This window comes from Cuculus canorus, chromosome 1 (assembly GCF_017976375.1).
Source record: "Cuculus canorus isolate bCucCan1 chromosome 1, bCucCan1.pri, whole genome shotgun sequence".
In the NCBI taxonomy this organism is placed as follows: domain Eukaryota; kingdom Metazoa; phylum Chordata; class Aves; order Cuculiformes; family Cuculidae; genus Cuculus; species Cuculus canorus.
The window spans coordinates 14,950,220-14,963,747 of NC_071401.1; the positions used below are offsets into that span (position 1 = coordinate 14,950,220).

General features: G+C 54.5%; 1 protein-coding gene across 1 annotated transcript; it reads left to right on the forward strand.

Moving 5' to 3' along the window:
- The first annotated feature begins 2,908 nt into the window (after positions 1-2,908).
- On the forward strand, positions 2,909-12,442 carry TPBGL (trophoblast glycoprotein like). The gene has a single exon (XM_054056719.1). It carries the CDS (start codon positions 2,930-2,932, stop codon positions 4,004-4,006), a length of 1,077 nt encoding a protein of 358 aa, XP_053912694.1. The 5' UTR covers positions 2,909-2,929; the 3' UTR covers positions 4,007-12,442.
- Positions 12,443-13,528: the final 1,086 nt, after the last annotated feature.

Sequence of the window (13,528 nt, forward strand, 5' to 3'; positions counted from 1 at the left end):
CACACCAGTTTTCCCTGGGCAAACCCATAATATTTGCAGCAGGCCAGGAGGGCACCATCATCCCACCAGATAAGAGTCCCCATGTCCCCAGAGCCACCTAGGCACAGTACGGCATCAAAGCACACAGCCCCTCCAAACCTTGGAGCATCTCCAACCTTCAAAAATCAAAGGGTTCAGCTCCCTTTCAGCCGCAGACAGCCTTTTGCTCTCCCATAACCTCTAACGTCACTCACCAACCATGTTTTATGGATTTTGGAGATGGAGCAAAAGTACCCTGCCTCAGGCTCCATTTTTACAGCAGCTGCTCCTTCTCCAAGGAGCCATAGAAAAGGACTAAAAAGTGCTGGGATTTTTGCTGCCCAGCAGACGAAAGCTTGCCAGGACCTCCACACGAAGTGGTGGATCTGGCCCACCAGCTGCTTTGTTTTCCACAGTGCTATTGATTTGTTAAATATAGCACTTAAACGTGATAAATGTGTCCCAAAGTGCTATTTTCGGGAAAAGGAGTCTCCATCCATGAGTGCCACAGCGCTGGCTCAGCACTACCCACTGTGCACATCTGGCACTCCCCACTCGCCCTCCTTCATTGCAAGAGCAGATGCTGTTTCACGCTAACATATTTGATGGTGCACAATCTTTTGACATAATCCCAGGTTTATTCTTCTCCTCCTGCCCCTCCCATAAGCTCCCTTGATTTCTCTGGCTGCTGTTAAAGGCTGTCACTTTAAATAAAGGGTTCGCCCAATTCCTGGGAGCACAGGAAAGGGTGGTCAGGACCACCTCAAGCCATGCAGTCACACCAGCATTCAAAATTGCCATCATCTCTGCAAAATTCAGGAGAGCGTCATTACCTGGTCCCTGCAAAATTCAGGAGAACATCAGGAAGGAGGAATCCCAAGGTGGAAAAAAATCCTTTGGAAAAAAGGGCAGGATAAGAGATTAGGGCAGAGAAGAGGAGAAAAATCAAGATGCAAGAGAAAATGTACCCAGGCTGCAGTTTATTTAATGTGACTCCCAGCTCAGGCTTGCAGAGGTGTTTAGGCACCCAAAGAGTGTCCAGCACCTAAAGAGGGTCCAGCATCCAAATCCTGCTGCCAACTGTGCTGCTATGTCTGGATCCAAACACAGCACAGGCAGCTCCTGGCTGTTTATGACTCCAGCACCCAGTCATCTCGTGCCCAACATAACACCATCCTCTGCGGCCAGGAGCTTATGATCCCCAGGGTCACGGCAGCCTGTGTCCCTTGGCAGCCCCCCAGGGTGGCGGCAAGACCAAGGCAGGCTTTGCAGCAGAGGTAATATCCTTTATTAGCCTGGCAGATACAATTAAGAGAAAATAAATCTGAGAGTGCACTCTTCAGCACTGTGTGCCCCGCGCTGGTCAGTTTTTGTCCAAGCCCATCTAATAAAAGCAATGATCTCCCCACCCCTCAGCACCACCTCTCCCAGGAGCACGGACTGTGCTGGTGGCTGGACCCCACAGCTCCCTGCAAAGTTGGAGAGGGGATGGGGATCCACAAAGGACAATGCAACTAAGTCCCAAAAAGCAAAAGCAATGATAAATTTGAGGCAGCAGTCATAACCCTGCCCGCACCTCTCTCCAGGCTGCAACGCTGATGGATGCTGCAGCATGTCCAGCTCATGGGGCAGGTCAGGGAATGGGGACCAGTGCTAGAAGGTGACCAAGACAGCCCCTAAATCCTCCCTGGGCTGCAAAGGGGCTGAGACAGTCCCAAACCCTCCCTAGGAGGAAGGGATACTAAAACAATCCCTCAAATCCTCCCTGGGCTGGAAAAGGATCATGCCAGCTGTCAGCTTCTCTCCAGGTCTGGTGGGGGAGGACCACAGCAGCCTCCAGCTGCCCCCATGCCGGGGAAGGACCGGGACAGCCACCAAATCCTCCCGGGCTTGAAGGCGACCGAGACAACCACAAAACTCTCTCCAGGGCTGGAAAGGAACTGGGACACCGCCACCACCCCGCCTCAAATCCTCTTCGGAACTGGAGGGTGATCGTATCATCCCTCAATCTCTCCCGGGTGTGATGGGGCCACGGCATCCCCTAACCCCTCCTCTGGCTGGAAGGGGAACAGTACAGCTCCCAACTTCTTTCCAGGGCTGGAAAGGGGCCGCGACACCCTTTAATCCTTCTTCGGGTTGTAAGGGGACCAGGAAAGCCCCGAAATCCTTCCCAGGCTGAAAAGGGTCTGGGACGGCCCCCAGTACCTCTCCGGGCTGGAAGGAAAGCGGGACATCCTGCAAACCTGGGCAGCCTGATCCAGTGGGATGTCCCTGTCCATGGCAGGGGGGTGGAACTGGATGATCTTTAAGGTTCCTTCCAACCCAAACTATTCGATGATTCAATGAAATCCTGTGCGGGCTTCATGGGGACCGCGGCACACCCCAACCCGTCCCTAGGGCTGGAAAGGGTCCGTGTCAGCCCCCCGTAGCGGTGCCGAGTCCAGCTGAACCGAGACGAGCCGTGCCAAGCTGAACCAAGCCGTGCCAAGCCCTTCCAAGCCGAGCTGTGCCAAGCCGTGCCAAGCCAAACCAAGTCGTGCCGAGCCTAGCCAAGCCGAACCAAGCCGTTCCGAGACGTGCCAAGCCGTGCCGAGCCCAGCCAAGCCGAACCAAGCCGTTCCGAGCCCAGAGCCCCGACGGCAGCCTCTCCCCCGCCCATCCCGCAGCAGCAGGCAGCCCCGACCCGTCCCCCTTCCTCCTCCTCCTCCTCCCTCCCCCTCCCCCCCCCCCCCCCCCCCCCCCCCCAGCCCGATTTGGGCAGCGGCGCGGCCAGCGCTGCCCGCAGAGCCGCCGGGTGCGGGCGCGGCGCCGGAGCCAGCGGAGCCGGGGGGGGGGAGAAGGGAGGCAGAGCCGTCCCCCCCCGCCCCTCCATCACCCCCCGCCCCCCTTATCGTCTTCCCCCGTCCCCCCCATGGCCCGCGGCGGAGAGCGGGCAGGGCGGTGCGGCGGGCGCTGGCTGCCCTGGCTGGGGCTCGCCCTGCTGCCGCTGGCCGTGCCCCCCGCCGCCGCCCCCGCCGGCTGCCCGGCCGCCTGCTACTGCGTGACCACCCCGGAGCTGGTGCAGTGCCGCTACGAGAGGCTGGAGGAGCTGCCGAGGGAGCTGCCGGTGACCGTGCGCAACCTCAGCATCGCCGGCAGCAACCTGAGCGCGCTGCCCCGCGCCGCCTTCGCCGCCCGCCCGCTGCCCGAGCTCCGCCTGCTCCGCCTGCACAGCGACAACATCCAGGTCGTCGAGGACATGGCTCTGCAAGGGCTGCCCGCCCTGCACACCCTCGACCTGAGCCACAACCCGCTGCTCTCGGTAGCGCCGGGCGCTTTCTCGGGGGCGCCGCTGCTGCGCACGCTGCAGCTGAACCAGGCGCTGCTGGCCGCGCCGCTGGAGGAGCAGCTCGCCCTGGCCGTGCGCAACCTCAGCCTGCGGCGCCTGGAGCTGGGGGGCAATGCCCTGCGAGCGCTGCCCACCGCCCTGCTGCCCGCGGGGCTGGAGGAGCTGGACCTGCGGAACAACTCCCTGCAGCGCCTGACGGCCGCCGAGCTGCGGAGCCTCGACGCTCCGGGCTTGCGGGGTCTGCGGCTCACCTTGGGGGCCAACCCGCTGAGCTGCGACTGTGCCCTGCGCCCCTTTCTCGCCTGGCTTCGCGCCACCACCGCCCGCGTGCCTGATGCCCGCAGCCTGCGCTGCAGCGGGCCCTCGCCGCTGCGCGGGACTGCGCTGCTGCGCCTGCGGCCTGACGGGCTGGTGTGCACGGGCAGCGAGGGCAGCGAGCCCGGGCAGCTGGAGACGGCCTCGTACGTGTTCTTCGGCATCGTCTTGGCCCTCATCGGCATCGTCTTTCTCATGGTGCTCTACCTGAACCGACGCGGCATCAAGCGTTGGCTGCACAACCTGCGCGAGGCTTGTCGCGACCAGATGGAGGGCTACCACTACCGCTACGAGCAGGATGCCGATCCCCGACGTACCAGCGCCGTCAGCACCCCTGGGCTCTGACGGCACCCTTGACATCCCATTCTTATCCCTCCATGATCCACCTGCCATGCCACCCCTCAACACCTCCGCTCTTGGCATCCACATTACCAAAGCCCCAGCCCCATCTCCCTGCCATGGCACCACTGAAAATTGGTTGCTGAGGACAAGCCGGACACAGGGATGGGTGCCGGGGCACATCACAGTAGGGCGCACTCTCCTCAGAGGGCTCCGGACTGGCACTTCCTGCCCAGGCCCTACTAGACTCTGGAGAGGACCAGGATGGATCCGTTCCCCCCATCCCGGTGCCCATGGGCAGGGGGAAGCACATCCAGATTGATCCCACAGGATGCTGGCACATGCAGCCCCAGTGCTCCCGGGAGGATTATGAGCCGCTTCCTGTGTCTCCCCTCCAGCAGCGAGTTTCTTCAGCAGACTGTGGGATGCCACGCTGTCGGCAGGGCTCAGCACCGAGTGCACGTGAGTGTTGGCTTGGCACATCCAAGGAAGCAGCTGAAAATACCTGAAACTGTCCTGGATGTTCCTGGAGCCTGGGCTTGACTTTGACCATGTACAGTTCTCTTTCCTATTAGATTTCTATTTGACAGGTGCAAAACTTATCTTGATTTCTTTTTTCTTTTCCTTTATTTTTTTTCTTCAAACACAGAGGAAAACACACCGTCCAGCTGCTCCCCCCAAGAAGCAATATGCTTTTCTGAGCCCATTTATCCATTTGATTTTGTTCAATGACATTTCCATCTCCTTCCAGGCACAAAACGATGCAGCTGTGTAGGAAACGCCTCCGCCGGTTGCGTGCATGTTCCCCAGGGCACGCAGGGGTATCTCTTTTCTGACTCTAAAATATATCCTAGACTAGGCTGTCTCAGCACTTTGTAATTTAAAACGAGCGAAGCAAAAGCTCTCGATCTAGTTCAGCCGCCCGTGTTTGCTTTAGAACTGTGCCTGTTACTATATCCTAGAGCAAATATATTGAAAGCTGCATCCACTTTATCGTCTATTTTCCGTAAAGCTTCTTGCAATGATTTCCGAGTGTCCCCCTGACTCAGGCAATGCCGTTGCAATTTCTTTGCTGGAGGAAGGCAGCTGTGGTCTCCTCTGTAGTTTTGCTGGTGCTCAGAAACTTCTTTGCTTGGGCTGGTTTGGTGGCCAGAGATGCATAAAGGTTTTGCATGGCTTGTGCACAGAGCTCAGGCTCTGCCAGTCCTAGTCCTGGTCCTTCCCTGGTAGTGGGGCAGGGGTTTGGGAAAATGGTCCAGGTACTAGGTTTCTAAAGCAGGTTTTATCTCCTAGGTGGTTTGGTACCTAATTCTTGAGATACCAGAGTACTGAGCATCTACACATATGGGGGGTTGGGAGGGGGGGATGGTACCAACAGCATTACCCTGAAATGAAGCCGTAGCTTTTGCAAAGTAGTATCTTAAAATGCTGAATTTCACTGCTGGGCTGAAAACCTAAGTGTTGCATTTGATACATCTGTGTTTGCCTTTCTCCATCCCAGGAGGCTGGTACGAGCAAGTGGGAAAGGGTAAGGATGGGGGCTGCATCCTCACTGCCTACGATCATGCTAGGGCCAGCACTGATGTTTGCTGGGTGCTTTGGTATCCTTGACATGAGGAGCAGCAGGTACCCAGTGTGTTTGGTTTGTAAATAAGAGTTTTGTTGGATTTATGGTCCCCTGAGCCTCTGTGTATGTGCATATCCAGCTCCTACGCCAGACAGAAATCTCTGCCAGGGCAAAGCACAGTTATTTCCATCCCAGGTGTGCCCAGAGACTCTGGGAATGATGAGACCTGGTGTAGGGTCCTTTGCATTTTTTCCTCTGTACATTTTCTTCCCTTTCATGCCCATGGTCAAGGTGGGCAAACCGGTAGGGAAAGGAACTGGGAGATGTGCAGAGCCGTGCATCTGGGCTGTGTTCAGGTAGGGATACAGCACTGGGAGTCATGATTAGTTTCCTGGGTGCTCTGGGCTGGTCCTGCTAAGCAAGGAACTAGTTTGCCAGCGGAGCCAGGTATTGGCTCTGTCCCAGTTCCTGGTGAAGCCCCAGAGACCCCACAGTTCAGGTCATCAGAGATGAGTTTCTCTGGCAGAAACTTGTTACATTTTGGGGACTTTTTCCTGCAGTTTTCTCCCCATGCTAAGAGCTTGTGGGCTCCATCCCCGACTCAGTGCCCCATGCAATGAGTTACCAGGCAGGTTTATGGGAAGAAATCTTAGTTTGCCCCTCACCCTCATCTGCTTTTCCACCTCCTCCATGTCACACCTCCATGCAGCCAAAACAGAGCCCCTGAGCAAGAGAAACAGCAATGGGGTGGATTTGTACATCTGGCAGAGCACCCTATGCCAGGAGCAAATGCTGCTGAGCATCACGGCTTGTCCTGGACCGTGACTTCCCTGGAGCAGCATCAGTTTGTGGGGACAGTGCTGGGAAGTCCCGGCAAGATTTAACATCTTACAGTGAGGAGGAAAAGTGCCTGGAGGGCTCTGCAGACAGACAGGTGTTTTTTTGAGCAGTATCCACCCAGCAGTGGCCACCGGTGCCTGGCAACAGATAAAGGGAAAGAAATCTCTGGGCAGACAGAAAAGTGGCCAAACACATCCTGGCCCCAAAGCCTTTTCCCAAAGAGGGTGGCTAGCACAGGCAGCTGGTTGCTCTGGCTTTCCCTGAGGCCAAAGGGAGGGATGCAGTGGCTTTTAGCCCCCAGTGATGGGGAAACTCCTCCTTTCAGCACTAAGCCGTGAGAGGTTTGGAGCATTGCGCTCCCCATCCCGACTGGGTGCACCGAGACCCTGGGGTGGGGGGGGGAAGGTGCTGACCCTCCCCGGGAAGGCAAAGCCCCATCAGCCCAGCAAAGGTAATATGCGAGCAGGCAGATGTGGGTGGTTGGGTGGACAACCAGCTGTAAGAGTGTAGCTCTTATGGCTTGTGAGCGTTAGGATTATTCTGTACAGCACACACCCCGTGCATGACAAGTCAGTAGGATTAGGGAACCACTGGATTAGTGAAACCAACACTTGTTACCAAGCTGATACTCAAACCGTGCTGCTTGGGTTCCTAAAGACAGCTCTGTGTTTAGAGAAATTTAGCTGCCGTCATGTTTCCGTGCAGTCTCTTTTTGTAAAGGGCTTGGCCAGGGGGATGCAAACCTCCCCCTGCCTCAAGCCTTCGGCAGCGTGCTGCTGCCTGAGTGGAAAGTTACCCTGACAGCTCCTTGAGCCTAATTAAATGCAGGATATAAACAGCATCTCTGATACAAATCAAGCAAAGGACACTCAGAGCCCTCCACAGTGGCTCATCTCTGACAAACAGGGGAAAACCCAAAAATGTCTCTTTATATGCCCTGTGTACGAGATCCTCATAAGTCATTGGTCTTTCAGATCCAGTTTTCCTTCCTTATTTTCCAAAGAACTCAGCTGTTTCTTGGGCTAATCTGGCCAAGAGGCAAACAGTGAGATTTAGCTGAGGAGGTGGGCGAAGGTGTAGCTGGAGTTGGGCGAGGCAATGGTACCTGCCTTGCCTGCATCCATCCTCCCCCTGCACGTGCCCTTGGGTATTTGAGGTGCTCATGTCACTGGACCAGGGCATCCCTCGGTATTTTGAGAAGCATTTTTGCTCAAGTTTGGTGGAAGTTTCTCCGTAGCGCCCAGAGTTGTAGAAGAGGTGGCCAAGCATGGTCTCGTTTAGTGCAGAAGAGGCCAAAAATACTGGCACAGCGATTGCTATTTGCTTCATCAAGTGGAAGTAACTGGGCTGGAGCATCATCCTTGTCCCCATCGAGCGTGGGGCTGCGATGTCCCAGCACTCTGGCAGAGTCAGGGAAGAAAATTAGCCACTGGCTGCCTCCTCCTTCCAAAACTACACAGAATTAATAACAATACATTCTCCCCAGGCAGCTTCACCTCTGAGAAGCTTCACACTAGGCTCCTTGATCTTCATCCTCCATTAGCAAGGATTAACCCAAGCCTACAGAGAGAGGAAAAAAAAAATTCTTTTTAAAATGTGTTTATTTTCTTTATTTATTCCTTTAGAAAAAGCAAGTGGAAGCTGTTGCCTTTGTACATTGGGGAAACTGAGGCACAAACAAAGCAGGGCCAAGTGCCGCATAGAAGGGAAGAGTTTGGGCAGAAAAAACAACCCCACAGAAGTGGATTTTAAACTTCAGCAGGGTTTACTTAAAACTGGGCTGCTCTGGGACCTGCACGTCCAGGACAGTCTCCAGTCTGCTTGCACTTCCTCCAGCTCAGAGGTGGCCCTTGTGCCCTGCCAAACAAATCAGGGTTAAATAGCATCCCACCTATTTGTGCGTGTGCCTGATTAGCTGGGGAGATGGGGTCTCCCAGCTGCAGCCGAGCACGGACCTGCTCAGCACAGTGATGAGCCCCCAGTAATAAGGGGGGGTCTGGGGACCTATCCTGGGAAAGAGGGGGTGGGGGGACCCAGCCCAGTCACAGGGTAGGATGTCAAAGCTTCCAGCATGACCAGTGGTGTGACCCCCCCCTGCGCACAGCCTGCCCGGGGACAGCAGGGACACAGGGCTAACATGGGCTGGGCCTGGAAGAGCCAGGCAGGGGAAGGAGGCTGAGGCAGGGACGTGTAGAGTGGGGATAGACAGGCCAGGATGGGCAAGAGACAGGCAAATCAGGGACCTGGACAGGCAGGGGCAGGATAGGACAGACACTGTTGGGAGGCAGAGCACTTGAGACTGATGGGAGCTCAGCTGAGGAAGAACCCCCCCATATCCCCCAAAGGGGTCCAGCAGTTCCCCCCACACCCCAGGGCACTCCCGGAGGCTGCAGCCCCATGGCCTCATGCCCTCTCAGCCATATCATCCCCTTTGGGGGTGGGATTTCCACCCTGGCTCTGGGCAGCCCTGCAGGGAGCTGGCACAGCACCACCTGGGCAGATGGGGAAGGACGTGTTTCCACTAATCTATCCCAATCTGGATTATTTTTCAAAATAAACCTGCTTTCCCAGCTGTTTTAAGCAAGTTTTTGGCACATTGGGGACCAGTGGGATTCTGGGGATAGGGGAGAAGCTGGCAGAGTTGGAGGCAATGGAGTGGATGTCTGCAGAGTGTCCCCATGCTACCAGGCTCCCATCATTTGCTTGGAGAGCAGGGACCAGAACAACTTTGAGGTGGTTTTGGCAGCACATCACCCAGCGCACGGGGCTGGGATCACCGTGTAGTACTTACTGCAGTCAGTGGGGGTCTTTGCTGGAGTTTTCCCCCATTGAAAGCCACTGAGAAATACCTTGCATCAAAGGATCAATCTGATGCCCATCTCTACCCACCCCATCTACCATTTAAGCAGAGCTGGGAAGTTCTGCAGCTCCCATCAAAATAAAACAGAACAGAAGATGCCTCTGGCCATAGATATCCAGGATGATCCACGTCAGCTGGTTTCTGAGGGTTTGGAGGTTTCTCAGAGGGCCAGGATGAGCAGCATCAACCCAGAGCAGATCACTATTGATCCGTGATCCTGCATAAGGATGCACCATCACAGATAACCCCACAGAGCTGCTCCATTCTTCCAGCACATTTCCCAAGCACTCACCAACCTGACATTTACAAATACCTATTTTTAGATGATCTTCATCACTTTTAATTGTTCAGCCTCAGGACACATCCTCAGCTCAGAGATAAAACCAGTTCCCTCCCTTCAATTCTTTCCACTCCTGTGGTTTTACACCGGTGTGGCTGGCCCCAGCCCTTGGCAATGCTGCCACATTACAGCTGCTCACAGCTCCATTCCCTTGCCATCGTGATATAATTTGCACAACTGCCCTTCCCTTCAGGACAGCTCAAATTGGCAGACACTTGCAGCTATCTGGCTTGGGAGAAGTAAGAAGCTGAGGACCGTGAGCACACCATAAGCTCAGCTCAGTCCTGCCCAGCTCCCTGTCCCTTGCGTAATGAGGGGACGTCCTTGCAGAGCAGCAAGGTGACATTGTGCAGTTGGGGTAAGCAAGCTGGGAGATGGGACCCAAGTTTGCAGCAACAATCCCAGGTATTTACCTCCTTTCCTGTCCCTCTTGGCTGTGCAGGAGTGAGAGCTGCTCAGGTTGCCCATGCCTGGCACACTGGTGGCACTGAGGGAGAAGCATCACTGCTATCTCTCTGCTGAGGACCCTGTATCCCAATGATCAATCAGTAACCCACAATCAAGGTCTATCACCCATGGACCAGAACTGGTGCTCAGGGAACATGGGCTGAATTTGGCTGTACTGCTGGGCTTTTGGGTGCTGTTTCTCTCTTGCTTTGTGCCTCAGTTACCCTTTTGGGGACCAGCACAGTTGAGGGTCTACTCTTGACCCCAAGGATCACGTTCTGGGTGCTGCTGGTCCCAGTCTAACCCCAAGCCCTTTGAAGGGACTTCAGGTGCTCTGGTATGCTCCATATCTTGCTGCAAACACATAGAAATCACTCATTAGCTTTCCCTCATAATGCGATGGAAGCAACCCTCATCACTTCCTGCTGCTCTGACACAGACACCAGCCCATGGCCCCCACAAGCATCCAGGGCACCAGCCACGTCCTCCCATGGTGAGGTAGATCCAACTAGCAGGACATAACCATGAGACATGGACACCCTAGAGATTCTTGTGAGCCCCTGGAAATGCTGAGCCCAAGGGGCAGACAATGTGGACTGTACTTGGCACGTTGGTAATTAATTTAGTTACTAAATTAATATTTAAATTGACAAGACTTGAATGTGAAGCCAAGCACCACTTTCTGCCAGGACTTACCAGCCTCCAGCGACTGTGGCTGCTTCCAGTCTGATGTTCCTGGGTCCCAGAGCTCAGCTAGCAGCACAGATGGACCCGGGAGCTTCCATGCAATGCTCTGGTTCCCCAAACCGCTCCCACGTTTCCAGGAGTAGGCTGTATTGTGCTATTCCTGGAAGAGACGTCCCCGTTGAGCAGGAATAACAGCAGCAGAACCTTGTCCCAGAGTCCTCCCTGCTGAAGCCCACCCAGCTCCTCTGCACCCCAAACCCAGGGGTGCCCATCCGATCCCTTGGTTTTCCACATGCCTCCAGAGGGGTGCAGCAGGCCAGCTGCAGCATCTTCCAGGGCTCTACACGGGCTCGTGGTGACATCCAGTGCCAGGTCCTGTAACTACAGACCAGGGGCTGCTGCAGAGGCTCAGCCATCGCTCCCTGCCCTGCTGTGTCCGTGGGCGATGCCACTGCTCCCCTTCCCCCCAACCCAAATAAACACTTCCATCGCCACATCCTTCCACGGTTTTCTCATTTAAAAACCACTTTGAATCATATAATCACCAGGTTGGAAAAGACCTCTTGGATCATCGAGTCTAACCATTTCTATCTGCCTCTAAACCACGTCCCTGAGCACCTCATCTACCCATCTTTTAAATACCTCCAGGGATGGAGACTCCACCGCCTCCCTGGGCAGTCTCTGCCAGTGCCCCATGACCCTTTCTGTGAAAAAAATTTCCTGATATCCAGTCTGAACCTCCCCTGGCACAGCTTGAGGCCCTTCCCCTTGTCCTGTCCCCTGTCACTTGGGAGAAGAGGCCAGCTCCCTCCTCTCCACAACCTCCTTTCAGGTAGTTGTAGAGGGCAATAAGGTCTCCCCTCCGCCTCCTCTTCTCCAGGCTAAACAACCCCAGTTCCCTCATTCTCTCCTTGTTCTCCAGCTCCTTCACCAGCTTCGTTGCTCTTCTCTGGACACGCTCCAGAGCCTCAACATCCTTCTTGTAGTGAGGGGCCCAGAACTGAACACAGGATTCGAGGGGTGGTCTCCCCAGTGCTGAGTACAGGGGGAGAATAACCTCCCTGGACCTGCTGGCCACGCTGTTTCTGATACAAGCCAAGATGCCATTGGCCTTCTTGGCCACCTGGGCACACTGCTGGCTCATGTTGTCACCATCAATCAACACCCCCAGGCCCTTCTCCTCCAGGCAGCTTTCTAGCTACTCTTCCCCTGGTCTGTAGCACTGCACAGGGTTGTTGTGCCCCAAGTGCAGGACCCGGCCTTTGGCCTTGTTAAACCACATGCCATTGGTCTCAGACTGTAGGTCCAGCCTGTTCAAGTCCCTTTGGAGAACAATGCTGCAAGGGTGCGGTTAAGTTTCTCCCTGGAAAGCACCATCTGTTGCACCATCAGTGCAGCATGGGGGATAATTCAGGGCTAATTCTGGTGATCTGGGAGATGGAGAGGGGCTATGGTATTGAGCAGGGGGGACTCTTCAGTTTTGGCAAGGAGAAAAAATAATGACTCACCTGCAGAACCCCCACAGATGGAGCCTGCAGCCATCACTGAAGGGATGTGGGAATCGTCCTGGACTTGCTGTGCCCTCAGGAACCATCTTGTACCAACCTTGACAACGATTTATAGCCTTAAAATATTAAAGCCAAGCCAGGGTGAAATCAACTGTGGTCTCCAAGTTTGATGTAAGAACTCCACAAAATCCCCAGCAGATGGTCATCTGACAACAGCAAGAGGGCAGTCCCTCTCCCTCACGAGCTTCCCTTGTGGGGCTCTAAAATGGAGCCAAAACCTTCATTTTGGACAAGCGTTCCCCCTGGGTTGGACCTACTTTCTGCCTTGCAGTGCCCTACAACCCCAGCCACTCCACTCCTCGGTTCCCTTTTCTGTGCCACAGGCTCACTAACAGATCCCCTCACTGCCATCACCTGCTCCCTTCTAGGCTGTTGCTCTTCCCGTAGCAACTTCACCCTCAAAACACCATCCTCTCCTCATTCTGGCTTGTGCCTGCCTGTCCTGTGGCCCTAAACATCCAATTTTCTTCCCACTAGCTCCGTAGTGGCATCAGTGGTGACCTCAGGTCACAACCTGCATGTCGGTCCTTGGTGCTCTGCCCAGGGACACCTTCGGTGCTGAGCCCCTTGGAAATAGTATCACAGCTTGACAGAAGAGATCACATTTAGCACCGTCAGAAGGATGAGCTCTGAACATCTTCTTCAGGAAACACTGTTGTTCATGGGACTTTAGGTATCTAAGTAGCACACAGTCAATATTCCTCCTACAGTAAGTCAGGAACATATACTGTCAGCCCTGGTTTTGGGGCAATAGTGTTTGGCTAAAGAAGAACAAAGAAACACGAAGAATTACAGCTACAAAGGGAATATTTTATTACTTATAACACTTCATTCAGCTAAATCCACATAGCAATACACACAGAAATACTTCAGAAAAGTGCAAATTCTCACTCTGTATTTGTAATATGCCCTAGTTTCACAGAAGAACAGATACCTGGTAAACAAGAGTACAGATCCAGAATTCCCCAGGATTCTAGACAAGAACAACGCAATTTCAGATACTTCAATCACCTCGAACAAAGCTATTCTTGAGCACGCAAAGGGTGAGGGAGGATGGAAAACATGCCACACACCTGGAATTTGGTACCAGGATGGATTCTGATCATCCAGGCATCGCCATGCAAAAAGTCCCCCTCTTTTACTTGGGGAGAGAAGATGGCGAAAAGAGGGGGGGAAGACAAAATGAAGTGATGACAGTAATAGTTTTAAAATTAGAGAA